Raw genomic sequence first — 17369 nt, 5'->3', positions numbered from 1 at the left:
GGTGTGTGTGGTGGTGTGTGTGTGTGTGTGGGTGTGTGTGGGGTGTGTGTGTGTGTGTGTGTGTGTGTGTGTGTGTGTGTGTGTGTGGTGTGTGTGTGTGTGTGTGTGTGTGTGTGTGTGTGTGTGTGGTGTGTGTGTGTGTGTGTGTGTGTGTGTGTGTGTGTGTGTGTGTGTGTGTGTGTGTGTGTGTGTGTGTGTGTGTGTGTGTGTGGTGTGTGTGTGTGTGTGTGTGTGTGTGGTGTGTGTGTGTGTGTGTGGTGTGTGTGTGTGTGTGTGTGTGTGTGTGTGTGTGTGTGTGTGTGTGTGTGTGTGTGTGTGTGTGTGTGTGGGTGTGTGTGTGTGTGTGTGTGTGTGTGTGTGTGTGTGTGTGTGTGTGTGTGTGTGTGTGTGTGTGTGTGTGTGTGTGTGTGTGTGTGTGTGTGTGTGTGTGTGTGTGTGTGTGTGTGTGTGTGTGTGTTAAGATGTTAACGTCTCCCCGCTCACCTTTTCAAGGTAGGGGGAGAGCAACGCTAGCTGGCCCAATGACTTTTTAGATTTGGTTTGTATTTAGCTTGCCTTTATGTTATCATAGGCACGCGAACCAAATTATTCAGTTCACCAGCCCCAAAACCGTGCTGGAGACAATCGCTAAATAGTAGCATATTATTCTACCATGTCCGGTGAGTGGGGATATTCTGGGGTAAACTATCCAGGCAAAAGCAATTATTTTGATGCTTTTTGTGTGACTAATGCATAAGTTTTTGGCATTTTTTGCAACTCCGGAAGAATATAAGGCGTTTCGAGTAATGCTCGACTAGACAGTTAATTGCATGTCGATAACTATATTCTAATACAAAAAACGAGCCAAAATAAACAACGAGCTTTTGGCCACCACCAGCTTTTGGCGGTGGCGGCCGTCTCTGACGGGCAGCCGGTCCAGCGCGGGGGCTGCCGGCGGCGGGCCAGTGTATGGCTCAGTCAAGGAGTATCCAAAGGATCTTAAGTCCGCGACTCGGTTTTTACAGGAGAAATCCCGGTTTTGTGGCATTTGTCGCCTTGTTTTTGGCCAACCGTTGTCAAAACTTTCAGGTTTGTTCTGCCTTAAGTGTTGTGACAAAAGCTCGCATCCGAAAAATAGTCGCCAAAATATCGGCTTATCAAAAACCTGGATTTTGTGGATGAATTCTAGTTCAAAATTCTGACCAGTCTGTGCCGGGACTCTTTTTTGACAAGCAAACTGTGCAGGCGGATGCCCACCAATCTACTAAATGCAGACGAGGGGCCCAAAATGCCGCCCTGCTTATGTAACTTTGCCTTCTCAGCGAAAGCAATGCTGAGACGGATAATTTTTTTACCCTGGGTGATCTTGTTAGCCGAATGGTATGGAAAGCCAGATAGACAAATTGTGCACTAATAAAAAGCCTGCAGTTGTACATATAGCGTCGCAACAGGACATTTACATATCTCCCAAATGCGTCATGGTGGATTAAGAGGGGGCAAGGTCCTCCATTTTTCACCCCCCTCCCCTCTCGCCCCTCACGCCCCCAGTCGCCCAGGCTTGCCTGTCAGGAAAAGGTTCAAAGTATGTCCTAAGCCTGCCCCCTGTTTTTGAAACGTCATTACGCCTATGCTGTGTGCATGATATTCTTAGATGAAGTCACAATCTTAGCATATGCTTTCCAAGATCACAGTAAAGAAACCTCCAGTTAAAACTGTTCCGAAACGAGCTACCTCGATCTCCCACTTGGATTCCCACTACTCCTCTTTTATGGTGAGTCCCTATATTCGTTCTTGACCCCGTGCCCTTGGCGTGGTTAAATTTTCCATGTGCAAATAGTTCTGCCTTGACCTAAAGCGCCGCTTGTGAATCAACCATACGTTATACGCATCACTTCAAAGGTCCCGAATCGCCCGTGACCACGTGAATAGGTCTGTGACCGGGCTCTCACCAACGTCTGGTGTTCGCGCGCAATCGCCTCACGTGGTTTGGTCACGCCTGAGCCCCTCCGATCAGCTGTGCCGACGTGACGAGGGCGCGACTGGCTCCGCAGGTGGCGACAGCTCGTCCAGCGAGCTGCACCTGGTGCCGTTCAGTCCCGAGCCCGCGGACGGACCCGGCCGCCAGCCGTCCGACACCCAGCTGCCGCTGCGGAACGTGTCCTTCGACCTGATAGCGCAGGAGGGGGCGGGCGGATCGCAGTCGGTCCCCGACTCCGACGCGGCCCAGGAGGACTCTCTCGTCCTCCCTGGGGAGGACGGAGAGGACGCCGTCCTCGCCGCCGATGAGCTCGCCGCGCTGCGGGAGGCGTCGGATGCTGCCGGGGAGTCGTCGGCGGTTGGGGAGGAGGCGTTGGCGGTTGATGAAGAGGCGCCGCCTGTTGGGGGAGAGGCTGCTTCCTCGGAGAGTCGGCCGAAGGATCAAGAAACGACAGCTGAGGCTGAGGCTCAGGAAACGACGGCGGAGGCGGAGACGTCCAAGGCTACCGAAAAGGATGGCGGCGGCACCGGAGGTGAATGAGATATACGAGAGGCCGCTTAGAGGCAGGGTGGGGTGCCAGGATTCCACAAAGAACGGAAGACACCTGAGATTCTTCAACGTGGCAAGAGATGCTATGTCATTTTGTATTACTTTCATAGAGTCATAGGCCATTAAGACGAGCGTTCGAAACTGAAAATGCTTCGCAGTTTTGCATTCAATGTAGCGCGCAATACGCAATTTTGAAATCCACTGGAGCTCGTCAGCTCGGATGACTAGGAGCATGTTTCATTACCCGCGATGTGTAATTGTAAGTGTTTGAATTTACAAATAAAATTGTGCCCACAAGGTACTGAATCAAAGTATCAACACAACATGAGGCATAAACTCTGATGGATGTTGTTCTGAGGCCTAAACTTATGCGCTGATTATGGTCATGTGCTTTGCATTTCATTATGGCGCGAAGCCTTGTGCGCATGAAAAAAGACATAACTGTTGCTTACCACCCCGGGAATTTAGATCTCCTCGCTGTTCTGCTTTTGCGCGGTCTTACAGGTAAGTGACGAATCATCAGCATATTCGCTGCTAACTAGGTTCATAACATAGATATTGAGCCACGTCCACTATCATACTGAGCAATGGTCATGATGTTTTGAGGCAGTGTTTCCGCGTGTGTACCAACACCGCAGAATCATGATTTATGCATGTTGGTTACTGGTCTATTGCTTGAAGAAGAAATATATCTTTACGTTATGTGTGTGTGGTTTCACACCATGCGATTATGAAATTTAAAGTCAGCGGTAGAATTTCATGACGAAGCTGTATGAAGACGTGCGGTACAAGTCGCAGTGCTTCAGTGCGGGCAAATTTGGCGTTTGTATTGATGGAAGGCGCAGATCCCGTCATGTTTGTTGTGAAAACAAGTTTTTACTAATCATATCAACACGTACAGCCTATGCAAGTTCTTTCGAATAGTTTTAAAGCCTGTGACAAGTGGCGTTGCCAGCCTATTTTACGTAACGTCGAAATTTTTTAATGTTGTTTTTACCGAATGGTATTCGAGGTGCCAATTCCTGCGGCTTGTGTGGATAAATATATTATAAAAAAAATAGTTGCTGATATCAGGGACGCGGGTGCAGCCTTGGCAAGAGGGGGTGGGGGGTGGGGGGAGCACAGGGTTGGCAAAGGACCTACTAAATATAAAAGCTCCTCCAAAAATAGCCAGACATGGCCCACTTATCAAAGGGAGTATTCCACATTTGTATGGGGTGTTGAACTGAAATAGCAATTTTGGAAATGATTCAACGCAGGTTGCATCTCTGTCTCTATTAAGACGTAAAACACTCCGGTTCTGAGCTACACGCCCTTAAAGATGCGCGGACTGTTAAAAGTTGCCCAGGCATCCATGACGCCATAATAGCCATCACTTAAATCCTGTCATTCCACCGATCATGCGGCGTTCAAGGCCAAGGCCATAATGCTGTCGCGTCGTTCAATCCGGCGTTCGTGACCACGATTTTCAGTGTAACAGCCGTCAGTTGGCCCTCAACCTATGTTTTGCATGCTATGCAAGACCCAAAACGGGTTGGTTACTTGGATTACAGCCCTTTCGACCAGTAATGATCGTTTGAGGGTTTTGGAATGAAGGAGAATAAATGATGGTGCGGCAAGACCACATGCTCCATTCAATTCCCGGGAAATGGAACAACTACAAGCGAGTGCTGTTACACAAACGTTCCCACCACACAATCGGGCAATGACATGCTGCTCTGCTGGAGCAAATGTACTAAATAGATAAATTTTGTCGTCAAGGTTTGTTTATCTCTAGAAATTGGTTCTCTATAAATTGTGCTGTCTATGTTCTTTGTCATTGTCATTTTTCCACCTAAAGAAATACAAATAGTTATAACTGGGCGTATTTCATCATCTTTGATTCTTGCTTTAATATGTTAAGATGTAAGCATTCTTGTTAATGAGATTCACAGTTTTCTGTGTTTTTTATAACTTTTGCCTTCTTTAACTTGAAGAGAAGCTGGAAGCTACCTCAATATAGATTCCGTTTGAATTTTGAAGTAAAAAAACTAATAAATCAGGCGTTATACAAATATCTGAAATAAATCAGCGGCGCTCCTCAATTGATGAATGTTTAGTGGGCTCTGCATGCATCGATAGCACTCAAGAGCTTTTCCAGAATTTTTATTTGGGCCCTACCGAGATTTGGAGGATCCCGTGAACACATATTGTAGATCAAGATGGGTCGAAAATTTGTATGAACATAGCCAACCTCTGCTTGTTTTTTAAATTTGACACGTCAGCTAGAACCGATCAGTGAAAAAATACATGTACCACAGTTCTGAACGTGCTCGCTCGCAAACCTCAGCAACAGAAGGCTTGAAGACCGGCGTTGCAGTCTCCAGAGGCCGCGCATCGTCGTACCCGTGGCTAACACTAAGTACGGAACGTTGGCCGACGGGCCAATGCAAATTGTGACGCGTTTGAAAAAGTAGTTTTGAAAATTGTGACGTATCTGAAAAAGTAGCTTTGAAAACATTAGGGCATCAATTCATACGTTCAGGAGGTAGTCCGAGCATTTATTTTACCTTTGCAATTTTTAGATTGATATTAAGAACGGCTTAACTTTTACAGCACCACGAAGTCTTGCTAGAACCAGGTGGTGGAACTGAAAAAGTAATCTGTTTTTCGTGTTGTTCTAGCTCTTAACCTGTAAACAACTTTAACTGCAATCAGGCCCTTCAACCTTCCTGTCGGGCCTACTCGAACACAGCCTTAGGGCGACTGGAGGCCTTTGCCGACACACGACCCTTGTTAATCACTTTAAGCCCCTGGGCGACACAGAGGATCACTCACTGACTTGGGAGCCATGACCAATGTAAATCGCGGACCCCGGCCTTTCTCTAGTTTGGGAAATTGACCCTTAGCCCCAAGCAATCTCGGAGCCCCCTGTTCCGTACCAGAGGCGTCTGCCGCCGGCCCGCCGGCATTGAGTGATGCGCTGACCGGTGGCCGACCAAATATAATCGATGCCAGAATCGAAAGAGTGTGATTTATCGGCAACTGATTGCTCTATGGCACCGTTACCGGATGCACACCATCGCTCTCTTGGGAAGCGATTATAGGCCATTTTTCCGGGCTTGAGAGTTCTGGCAATCACGCTGTGGGCAGGACAGCTGTTTAAAGGGAGGGTCTCACATTTGAAGATATTGATACAAGCACCATCTGGTGCTTATATGACGAAACATGCTCACTTATGAGTATTAAAAGGTAGTGGTGTACTTTTAACTGGAAAATACTGCTCTAGACAGCACAATTCTCTGTGTCGTAAATATGCTCCTCAACGCGTCATGGTTTGATTACGTCATCGTACCTTTCACAGCTTTGATTGAGAGCCAATGGACGCCCGTTACATCTGGAAATCGCTCTCACGAGCGCCAGATATGAACGCCTCGACAATTTTTTTTTATTGGCCTTGATCACCGCATGGCTTATGTCATTGCAGGATTTGAATGACGTCATTGTGGCGTCATAAATGCCAAGGTAGCTCTGAAATACTCTCCCTGATAAACCTTCTCCATTTTAGCGGGCGTGTGCTGTGTGCGTGACATCGTGCGCCGCAACATCGGCGCACAAGCAGAAGTAGTTAAGAATTTACATGGCATCTTTGCAAATCGCCGTTTCGGCTGGTCCGCCAGAAACCAGTGATGTGCTGGCGGGTTGTCGACCGTATAAAATAGATTCCCTCGTCGGAGACATGCGTTGTCCTGCCACCTAGCCGCATGCCATCTAGCCATCCAACTTCTGGCGTCCAGCCCTATAGTCCTGTACCAGCTCTACGGCATGCACAAAGTCGCATTCTTCGCGCGCGATCAAACATATGCTTTCCTGACCGTCCCACACTCGTGCCATCATGCTACCGGCTGGCCGGTCACATATATCTATGTGCTGTCAAAAGGTGCTTTGACTAGAATAGGTCATGTTATCCTGTTAGTAGTTTACCTCGCCGGCCTATTGTGCTCCCATAGTGAAATCGTGTGAGGATGCTGCATTCTCCGCGTGCTGTTAGATGTATTTAGAATCAGACGCCGTATCTTTCCAAATCGGCGCTGCAGCCGGCACTACAGCAGTAATACGCTGTCTGTGGATCGACCGAATGAAATCGGAACCAGATTCTGACGAGTGCAGTGTACTGGCAGTCGATTGTCCTATATCAGCTATCAAATGCGCACAGTCCCATTCTCTGCGGGCGATTATAGTTTGTTCCTGGATGTCTTATTTTGCCTAAGGGCAAGACTGATGCAACTGACCACCATCCTACAAGAGTTGAGGAGAATAAGAAAGATGATGCCGGCCGATGAGCAATTTACTTGCTAGCTGCTAGTTCTACCACAATTGCATTGTACGCGCATGGTTGCATCATCCGTGTACGATAAGAAATATTTCAGATTGGATGTGGTGTCTTTCTAAATATCCCAAGCGATATGCCGCCAGAATGGGGTGATTTCTGGGAAAACGTTACCTATGGCCCTCAATTCGACGTCGAATGAAGGTCTCAACTGTATCGCGGCGTGACCTGGCTTTCGTCGGCTGCGTGGCGGCGCGCGGCTGCGGGAACCCCAGAGCTTTATGTTGGCGGGGGTAGGGAAACGGGGTGCACGAGGCGGCCGGAGGACAGCGAATGGTGTCTGTTGTGCGACTGGGATGACTATGATGCTTGCTATCAACGAGGAAACCCTTAAGCTTCTGGTTAATTGGCCAGGGGCGTGGTTTCGCTAGATGAGTTGGGGCGAGGGGCCGGCTGGTGGCAGGGGAAATGACGTAACGTGTATTCAAAACGCATGAGTTTTCCCGGATGTGGCCCCTGGGCTGAGCTGGTGAACAGTTAACAGAGCCAGGAGTCCATGCTCCCACAAGTACATCGTCTTCGCAAGGCTGCTCCCTCCGTGCACGAGAAAAAAAACATTTTGAATTGGGCATTGTATCTTTGATAATCGCACCTGCGGGCGGCTCGCCAGCATTGACTGACATGCTGTTTGGGGGTCGACGAATAAAATGGATTGCCTCATCGGAGTGTGTAAAACCTGTAGATGATAGCCGTACACCAGATCCATCCAAAGCACACAGTCACACTCTTCACACGCTATTATAAATATTTTTCTCGCGGACGCGGCATTCTGACCATCTAGATACGGGAAGCCGGCCGCATTTAGCTAAGCGTCGTGAGGGGTTCACTGAAACTAGTCATTTTACCAGATGACCAAGTTACCTGATCGGCCGAGAGTGCTCCAACAATTGCGCGCGCGCGCGCATGGTTGTGTGGCATGGCCGGGCGGCCGCAGCCTGGTGCGTTGCGGGCTGCCTAGGTGTCAGGGGCTCCCGGCCGGCTCGTGCCCTCGGGCACCGCCGGGTCGGGACACAGAGCTGGCGAGCGGTGGAGCGAGCGGGGACTGTGTGTTGGGCGGCCCGCGTGGACGGAGCGGGACATTAATATAGTGTCACCGTGAGCGAGGGTGTGGTTGGCCACGGCTACAGTTGCACCTTCCACGCGCTAGTAAATGTATTTAAAATTGGATGCCGTATCTTTTGAATTACCGCTGCGGCCGGACCTTCAGCATTAAGTGGTACGATAGGGTATCGAGGGAATGAAATCGAAACCAGAATCCGAGGAATGTGTTGTACTGGGATATGACTGTTCTATACTATTGCTATGGAAAGCATGCAATTGTGTCTTCGCGCGCAATTATGAGTGTTTTTCCAAGGCAGCCGTATTTTGGTCATCACGCAACGGCAGGTTGGACACATTTAGCATTCCTATGTCAAGGGGTGATTCAAGCAAAAAATGTCTTTTTGGCAGATGAGCAATTGACCTTAACAGCCAACAGTACTCTCACAATGGCGATAAGTGCGCTTGGCTGCACACTCTGTGCATTAGCAAATGTGTTTCAAATTGGACGCCGTATCTTTAGAGATCGCAGTGGCAGCCGACACGACAACATTGAGTAGCATGCCGCCGGAGGGGGGGGGGGGGGGGGTCGAACAACTAAATCCGAACCCAGAATCTGACGGGTGTGTCATATTGGTAGCCCATAGCCCAACACCAGCGTTATATAATGCACACAGTCGCGCTCTTCGCGAACGATTTTAAGCAACCTCCCCGGGCTGCCGTATTCTGGCTACCAAGCTACGGGCAATATGGCTGCAGTTAGCAATACACCGTTATGGGATGATGTGAACAAAAAAGGTTATGTCTGCCGATAAGGAAATTGTGGTGCCGGTCGAGAATGCTCCCACGAATGCATCGTGTGCGTATGGCTGACACTCAGCGCACGAGTAAAAGTTTTATATTGATTATGGTATCTTTCTAAATCACCGCTGCTGCCGACCCGGCAGCATTTATTTTCGCGATGTGCTTTCAGTGGTCGAATAAAATAGACTCCTTGATCGGAGGCATGTGTTGTACTGGTAGATGATAGCCTATACCAGCACTATCGAACGCATACAGACGCACCCTGCGGGGGAATTTACGTATTTTTCCAGCGCCGACCTATTCCAGACACCGCGCTACGGGCAGGCCGGGTGCAGCACGCATTGCGATGCCAAGGAGGATTGGACAAGGAAGCTTATGTAGGCCGATAAGCGATTAACATTCAAAGCCCGCTGCGGCTCGCCAGCATTGAGCGATACGCCGTCGGGAAGTCGACAAAATAAAACTGAAGGCGGAGCCTGACGGGTGTGTTGTGCTGGTAGCTCACAGCTCTATACCAGCGCTATCCAACGCATACAGCCGCGCTCTTCGGGATGCATTATAAGTAATTTTCCGGCCCGTCGTTGTCTTGCCATCCGGTACGATTATTCCGGCTGCAGTTAACAGTGCGCCGTCGAGGGGTGATGTGGACAAATTTCGGCCGGTTAGTACTTCCACTGCCGGCCTATAGTGCTCCCAAAATAGCATTGTGTATATATCTCATCGTCGGACATGATATTTCCTAATCACCTCTTGACGGCACATACTTAACTTTGGCTGGCCCGCCATTATTTTGGTGGCCAGAATATGTCGACCGGGGGAATTCTTATAATTGACAATTATAATCTTTTTTATGTTATTATAATTAATTACATTTATTATAAATCATATTCTTGGTATATTAGACAACTGTCAGTCTTATAATTGACAATTATTTATTATGTTTGTTATCAATTATTAAAATTATTTCAAAGGGGTTATTACAAGAAGCTCATGTCGGGTGGTGAGCAATTTACATTACCGGCCGATAGTGGTCCCACAATGGCATCATGTGCGCAAGGCTGCGACCCATGCACTCCAGAAAATGTGTTGTAATAAGAAGCCGAATATTTGGAGGCCTCTGCGTCCTTCATGCCAGCATGGCTTTGTCCCTGCTTGGGAAATGGGCCCTCAGGTCCATATCACAACGGAGCCGACTGTGCGTTACTGATGGTGCTTGAGAACCTGAAGCCCCTAGGGACTTAGGGATTCTTGGCCAGAAAATCGAAGGTCCCATCAGGTGAATGTTTTTTTTTTTTTTGTCAAATGATGAATGGCGAATCCAGAATGGCGACATATAAAAAGTCGGCGCGGCGAAAGGCTGAAACGGCTAAATGGTGAACTGCAAAAAGGCGACATTGAAAAAGTTGACATGCCAAGTTGGCAAACAGCTTAATGGCGAACTGCAAAGATGTGACCTAGCAAAACACTGATATACGAACGAACGGTGATCGGCAGAATGGCGAAATACAAAAGAATATTTGTATAATTATTTGTATTGAAAAAATCTAAATTTGGTCCAGGTAAATGGTGACTTGAAAAACGTGGATATATCAAAATAGTGGATTGCTGACTGTGTGTTGTGTGCTGTGTATTTATTGTATTTTATTTGAAAGACCGTCTTTTAGGAAAGCGCTGCTCTGTTGGCGATACGAGGAAATGAAAAAATAGATAAATGAATCAACATCAAGACAAGTAAGCTCTACAACCAAACAAGCGCTCATGGATGACAGGCGTCAGCTAATCGCCTTAGCTAATGGCTGTTACGGCAGAAAGAAAGAAACGGGACCGTTTTTGGGCAGAGAGCCACTCTGGACAAAACCGTCAAAAACGATCAAATACGAACAGGGGCATATTTGCGTAACATATGTTGTTGGGGGGACGGTGGCAAACTATGAAACCTGCCACAAAAATTTCGTTACCAGGGTTTTTCCGGATTAAGTCTACTTTTCTCCCAAAGTTGGGAGGGGTTGGGGCCTCAAAACTTAATAGGGAATTATCCCCGTATATAAATTTATCATTCCATGCTCACACTTATGCCCTTTTTAAGAGTTGAAGTCCTGTCGTTTCTGACCTGGGAGTACGCGAACTCGCACAGGCTATTTTCCGCCGCCCATTTCGAAATAATCTACATATGATGCCATGGAAACTTAACATAATTCCGCTTCCTTAATGGTCATTTGGTGTTCAAGGTCAAGAAAAATGAGGCCATGGATTTTTTTCGTGTCTGGAGTACGTCAGCGTGTATCGTGCATCAACGAACAGTGGTTAGCTTGCAACGAGCTGGAAGCGTTTAATGAAAGTTTTGAGCACGAAGCATGGTTTGTTATACAATATTCGGACATATGGCAACTGTCATAAAAGATGGAATAGGAATTAGCCATTCCATAAAGCGTTGGAGAACCGCGCCTTTTGTTGTTCCCACTTGAGCTTATCGTTCTTCATTTTGTCATTTGGCTTTTCAATGTTTTAGCATGTCGCCATTATGCCTTCTCACCATTTGTCCAAACACGATTCGTGGGCAGTTCAACGGCATTGAAACGATCGCCAATTTTGCACATTTACCTTTTAACATGCCATCATTTTGCAATGCGCCATTTAGCCGTTTGTCATTTCGGCACGTCGACTCGTTGGTATGTCGCCATTTTGCGATTCGTCATTTAGCAGTTCGATGTTCCGGAATGTCGCCATTCTTCCCTGCCGCCACTTTGCAGTTCACCATTCTGCCGGTTCGACTCTTTAGTATGTCGACATTTTTCCTGTCGCCTATATGGAAGTCGTCATATAGCCGCCGACACAAAGGCGTTCGGCAAACTGCAAGTCGGCTTCTTGTCCTGGCGTCGGACTGAGGGCCCTTGATCAGTGCGCAAGGCCCCTGAATATGACCTTCGGTCCGCCTTTCGGTCGTACACAGTACAGGCTCTCAAACTGGCCCCTTAATCGTAGACCACGAGACACCCTTAGGGTCCTTCGGAACCCAAGGGAGCACGTGCCCCCTGTGCCCCCCCCCCCCCCCCGCTCTGCCTGTGCTACTGGCAAGGACATGAGATCTAAAGGGCTCGTGGGAGGTAGCTCACCAGACTTTCCGAAAATTTAGAACTGGCCCCACGGCCTTTGACTAGAATGAACTAACCAGAATGGCAGTCGGCCCTCCGACGTGTGAGTAATACTCTGTTGCCCCTGGACCAAGGTGATCCATTTCGTTTTTTCAAGCTGAGCGATTCATGGTTCTGGTTTGAACCATCGAACAAACCGGTATATGCGCTGAAAGACGCTCCGTGTCGGCTGTCGATTTGTATTATTTTGTGAGGGCCCTCCCCCCAATGTTAAGTTGCCCCCCCCCCATTGTTGGTTTCCCCCCTACAATGTTTTAAGCTGGAATACTACAAAAAAGTGGGTAACAGATGATCATAACCCAAAGCCTATTTTCTTTTTTATCTTTCTGCGTAGTGGCGCATTGTACCACTCCCATAACAAAAAGTCATGGTTGCTCTCACCACAAGATACAAATCATAACAGCTGAGCGATGCAAATCGAACGATGCAATAACCTTCACATACCTAGCGCCATAAGACACGCAATGGCCTGTGGAGTTAAGGTGAAAAGCTCTAGAATATGGGGATGGTCAAAGTCCTTCACGGCTAACCCCGTCCCCGTCCTCCACAACCAAAATGCGTGCCGCCTCCCGTGACCGCCATAGAAGAGCGCCACGGTGAGAAAAGGGGGGATACGTTTTTGGGCCTTCGGTCCGGCCCCTCAATTATCTACAAAAATCGACACCACTGGTCAACGACGTTTTCATAAGCAGGTACTGCGGTTCTGAGCCATCGCTGTCAAGGCCACCTAGCGGTGACAAATTCTTTAGGTAAGTGTAATTTAAAAGCTTCTTGGGAACGTTAATACCTTTCAAAGTGACGCCTTTGAGATGATTGCGGCTGGCGCGCCCGAACGTTGCACGGTTGGCAAGGATATGCACCCCCAGGCTGCACGCGTGTGGAGGACGGGGCATATTAGAGTATTGCTTGCGCGTCAGTACTTGTTAAGGCCCCGAGTTGTTGTGGTGGCACGCGCGGGCTGTCATTGCTGGTTGTGAAGGATTTCTTTAGACGTCCAAAAAAGCACTAAACAAAATACGGTATGTGAAGCATTTCATTCTTCATTTCATGACCCCTAACTTTGGCATGTTCTTTTTGTAGTGCGAGGTGTTGTGTTAACCATTGAGGTAAAGCTGTGTATTGCTATTATTTTGCTGACACATCATAAGTTGATGTCTTCACTCTCATCAATGTAGCATCATATCAGACAAACATGGATAGTTGTTTGTTTGTGGCATAAACAACAGCCAGCAGTATAATTAATCAGCACAATGCACACATTTAAGTACACAAGCTTCAAGTCAAACACATGAGTCATCATCATCAGGTTTTCTTCATGCTGCAAGAACACATTGTACTTTAGTTAACAATTCCAAGGCATAAGGTAACAATGATTTTAAAAAGGGTCATATTTAGGATTTCTTGTAATTTTATCTACAAAACATACTGATGGTAACAATGGCAGATTTTGATCTGTAATGCTGTTGGCATGATACTCATTTATCTGGGCCATCCCAATGGATCAAGGTGGCATGTGTGTTCAGTTTTCACTTCCTTTTGGGTGCTGACTTTTATGGATTTAAGTAGCTAAATATGATGTCACAATATGATAGAAATGTTATGATGCAGCAATATGATATTGCACTTCTCATTAATTTATATCTATATCTTGAGCAATATTTCATGTTTCCTGCTGTGATGCTGCTCAAATAAAGCAATCATCAGTACATGAAATCATCAAAAAAGAATCTTGTCATTTCTTGTCGTAAGGTGGGATCAAGTGATGAGATACATATTTGGGGAATCAGCTTATTGGTTTCTCAGCTCTGGCCTCCCAAATCATTGATATGAGTAAATGCACCTGTGATGCACATGACTGACATTTGGTGTCCTACACTTTTAGCTGAGGCTGCCTAAAATTTATATGAAACAATAACCTGTTTCTGTTTGCATTATAATTTGAACATTTTTGGATAATATGATAAAATCTGAATATTTTCCAGGCATCAACTGCTCTGTGTGCTGTTGTATTTGTGCTTGGTCTGTATTTTGTAAACTTAGCTAGGAATGCCAAGTTATGTACCCATGCTTGTTTGGTAAATTTTTCAGACGTATTGGCTTTGGTGTATGCTGCAAATCAAATTTACTATCATATGCAAGTAAAAAAGCTTGACAGTCATTACAAAAATGAGCCATCAAATCAGAAAAAGGCATTTCTCTTTATTTGCTCTGGCTTTTGTGATGCTCACTTTGCCAGCAGCTCAGTAGGGTCACCACCCACACATTAGTGTGGTCAGTGGTATAATGATACTCTGTTGGGATGTGACACACCTTCCCTAAGGAAAATTTGTGATATTGCCTCTGCATGCAGCATTTCCTTAACATCCTACTCTAGATGTGCAGCAGTGTATAGCAATAAACAATGCAAACCAAATATGGAAATAAACAAAGCTTCCCCAATCCAGGCATCTAACACTGTGCCGGTTCTGACCTTCAGCTCTGACCTTCTGACCTGACCTTCTGACCTGACCTTCAACACTGGTGGTGAGCCACGACCGTGACCGCCTCTCTCTCGCCAGCGCCGCGATGCCGGCCGGCGCCGCCGCCGGTGGCGACACCTCGCGGCCGGCGCACCGCCTGGCGGCCAAGGAGCGCACGGCGGACGTGCGTGTCTCGGAGGACGTGACGTTCGCCGGCCTGCTGCTGTCGGAGCCAGTGCTGCTCGGTCTGCAGCAGGCTGGCTTCGAGCGGCCGTCGCCCATCCAGCTGCGCGCCATCCCGCTCGGTCGCTGCGGCGTCGGTTAGTGTCGGGATGATGGGGGGGGGGGGGGGGAGGGCGACTTCGAGCGGGCCGTCTCCCATTCAGCTGCGCGCCATCCCGCTCGGTCGTTGCGGCGTCGGTTAGTGGCGGGAGGGGGGAGTGCGGCCGGCTGGGAGGTCAGCATGGGAGAGTGGAAAGTCTGCACCTGGCAGAGGTGATGTTATAAAGGGCTGAAGCACCGACTTGGAGTGCGCGATGGCGGTGGGGTGTGATGTGGACGAATGGGAGAGGAGAGGGGTGTTGTAAGATTATATATTGTTGGCAGGGCAGAATTGTTCGTAAATGCAGCGTCCTTTTATGACATGAAAACAGGCTATCTGTGCTGTGTGAGCAACATTAACATGCCATCACAACCCTGTGTATGCTACAACTTTGCAGTGTGCAGTACAACCGCGCGATACAGCTGTTACCCACTGACATCGAACCGGTTGTTTATGATAAGAAGGTCACAAGTTAATGGGTGTACAAGTCTGAGTTAATTTGGGTTGTTTTTTGTTACTTAAATTGACTTTTTGTGCACATGATCATTACCACAATATACTTTCTGTGTTTGATTAGTTCACTCAGCATGGTCTAGTGCTGCGCAACCTGAATCATTGCCCTCTGAGCTGACAAGCATTCGCCCACCACCTGAAGTCCATGTGCCCCGTATTCTTTGGGACGGTCTGCTCTAGCCTGGCAGCATCACACATTGCAAGTAATGTTTTGGTGTAATGTGTACTTTTGAATGTGAGAGCCTGCGCTCATGCGTTGCCTTTGTTGTCTTTATTACACCCCGGGGGGTCGCGGCGTCTGACACTGCCCCGCCCCCTGCCCCTCCCGACGCCGCAGATCTGATCGTGCAGGCCAAGTCGGGCACGGGCAAGACGTGCGTGCTGGCGGTGCTGGCGCTGGAGCTGCTGGCGGCGGCGGCGCCGTCCGGCCGCTGCCAGGCGCTGGTGCTGGCGCCCACGCGCGAGGTGGCCGTCCAGGTGGCTCAGGTTGTGGCTGCCATCGGGTCGCACGTGCCGGGTAGGTGGCGCCACTGGCGCACCGCAGCTCGGCCGCGCTGGGTTATGCGAGTTCCCTGAGGGGCTGGCTGTGGCGAAAAAGCCCGCGAGCTGACCCACGGGGGGGGGGGGGAGGAAGCTGCAATTTGAAGGTTGGAAGGCAGCTGCTCTGTGTGGTGTTAATTATGTGGTATTATCTTCTTATATTGGTTTTACCACACATATCAGAGATTTTCCCTGTTGGCACTGCCGCGGTGACCAATCTGGCCGTTTTGACTCATTTACTCAGAACTTTGATGCCGGGATCGTTCCTTTTGAACCTGTGGTCGTTCTTTTTGACCCCGTGATCCTGTCGTTCTCGCCCCATGATCCCACCGTCTGGACTGTGCTGTCTTCCTGTTGCGCTCCATTGCCCTGCTGGTTTTGCTCGGCTATATCCTGGCCCTGTTTGGGCTCTCCTGCTGTTCCGACACCGTTGCACATCTGCCTTGGCTCAATTCTCGGTCGCTTTTGCTCCGTTATCTCAGCGTCCATACTCCCTCCGCGCGCCGCTCGGACCGCGTCACTCCAACGCCCTGGCGCCGGCATGTCCCGTTCCCCACGTCGCCGTGCCGCCTTTGGCAACTCGTGCGAGCTTGTAACGTCTCCGCTTCAACCGTCCCTGTGTGTGTCCAGGTCTGGCGGTCCACACGCTCATTGGCGGACTGCCGCTTGCGCAGGACGTGGCCAATCTGCGCCGCTGCCAGGTCGCCGTGGGCACACCAGGTGGGTGCAACGCTAGAGCTCGCCTACCTCCTTCCCCCTCCCCGCCCCCAGTCCCCCGACCTTGTTTGTTGGGAAGGGCGAGGCACTGGTCAGGGAGTGTTGGGACTGACACTGAGGACGTTGTGCAAAGAACAGAGCTCCGGCCGGCGCAGCAACGGTTGAAAATTTACACTGGTTTTCAACGCAATCAAGTGAGCTTCATAAGGTAGTTCGCTAAAGGCGTGTGTTTTTTTTCTTCTTCGAAAGCTGCAGGTACAGACATGCCTTACATGACTGCGTGCAGGCGTCGCATGCGAGAGTCGTACCGAGGACGTGTTTGCCTAAAACGTGGTCACTCAAATGACTAGTTTTGAACGCTGGAGGGTGCCCCTCTGGACATCTACCATCAATAAGTCCCGGCCTCTCAGGGGCTCATAGACGGGAATGATGAACCCCTCCCTCCCTACCTCCCAACCGCTGCAGGTCGCGTGCGTCAGCTGGTGGACAGCGAGGCGCTAAACACGGACGCCGTCCGCCTGTTCGTCATGGACGAGGCCGACAAGCTGATGGAGGACGCGTTCGTCGACGACATCAAGTGAGGCGCCGGCACTAGTGGAGCGGTCGCAGTGATGTCCTGCCCACGCTTGGTTGGCTCGGAGACTGGGCAACTTGGACGTGCTGGAGGCAATTATGTGTATGGTCTGTGCCTGTTATGGCACCTGTTGTTTTTGTCTGGTAGACATGCTCCTGGTCTTCTGGTGTTTTTTTGTGCATATTGGTTGTGTCGAAGTCTTTTTTTGTCACGAAATCGCGTCTGGGAAACCATCCCTCACGGCATTTTCAACTTCATTTGGCACGCCCACACTGCATTATTTGATCGGGAGAACCTCAGTCTCCGCGGCAGTCAACGCTGCCGCATTCACACTGCTGAAGTCAACTAGATCGAGCTCAGATCGGACCTACAGAA

At 49.0% G+C, this 17369-nt stretch overlaps 1 protein-coding gene across 1 annotated transcript in view; it reads left to right on the top strand.

Moving 5' to 3' along the window:
* The first annotated feature begins 12867 nt into the window (after nucleotides 1–12867).
* Nucleotides 12868–17369, top strand: part of LOC119106088 (ATP-dependent RNA helicase DbpA-like) — a 42769-nt gene continuing 38267 nt past the window's right edge. The window contains exons 1-5 of the mRNA XM_037229685.1: nucleotides 12868–12888; nucleotides 14428–14648; nucleotides 15501–15680; nucleotides 16334–16423; nucleotides 16886–16997. Of these exons, the coding sequence (XP_037085580.1) occupies nucleotides 14435–14648; nucleotides 15501–15680; nucleotides 16334–16423; nucleotides 16886–16997 (596 nt within the window). The 5' untranslated portion in view covers nucleotides 12868–12888; nucleotides 14428–14434. The remainder of the gene's footprint in view (nucleotides 12889–14427; nucleotides 14649–15500; nucleotides 15681–16333; nucleotides 16424–16885; nucleotides 16998–17369) is intronic.

The sequence above is a fragment of the Pollicipes pollicipes genome, unplaced genomic scaffold (genome assembly GCF_011947565.3).
Source record: "Pollicipes pollicipes isolate AB1234 unplaced genomic scaffold, Ppol_2.1 Scaffold_6138;HRSCAF=7277_pilon_pilon_pilon, whole genome shotgun sequence".
NCBI lineage: Eukaryota > Metazoa > Arthropoda > Thecostraca > Pollicipedomorpha > Pollicipedidae > Pollicipes > Pollicipes pollicipes.
The sequence above is the reverse complement of the archived record's forward strand: the minus strand, read 5'-3'. Positions and strand labels throughout refer to the sequence as shown.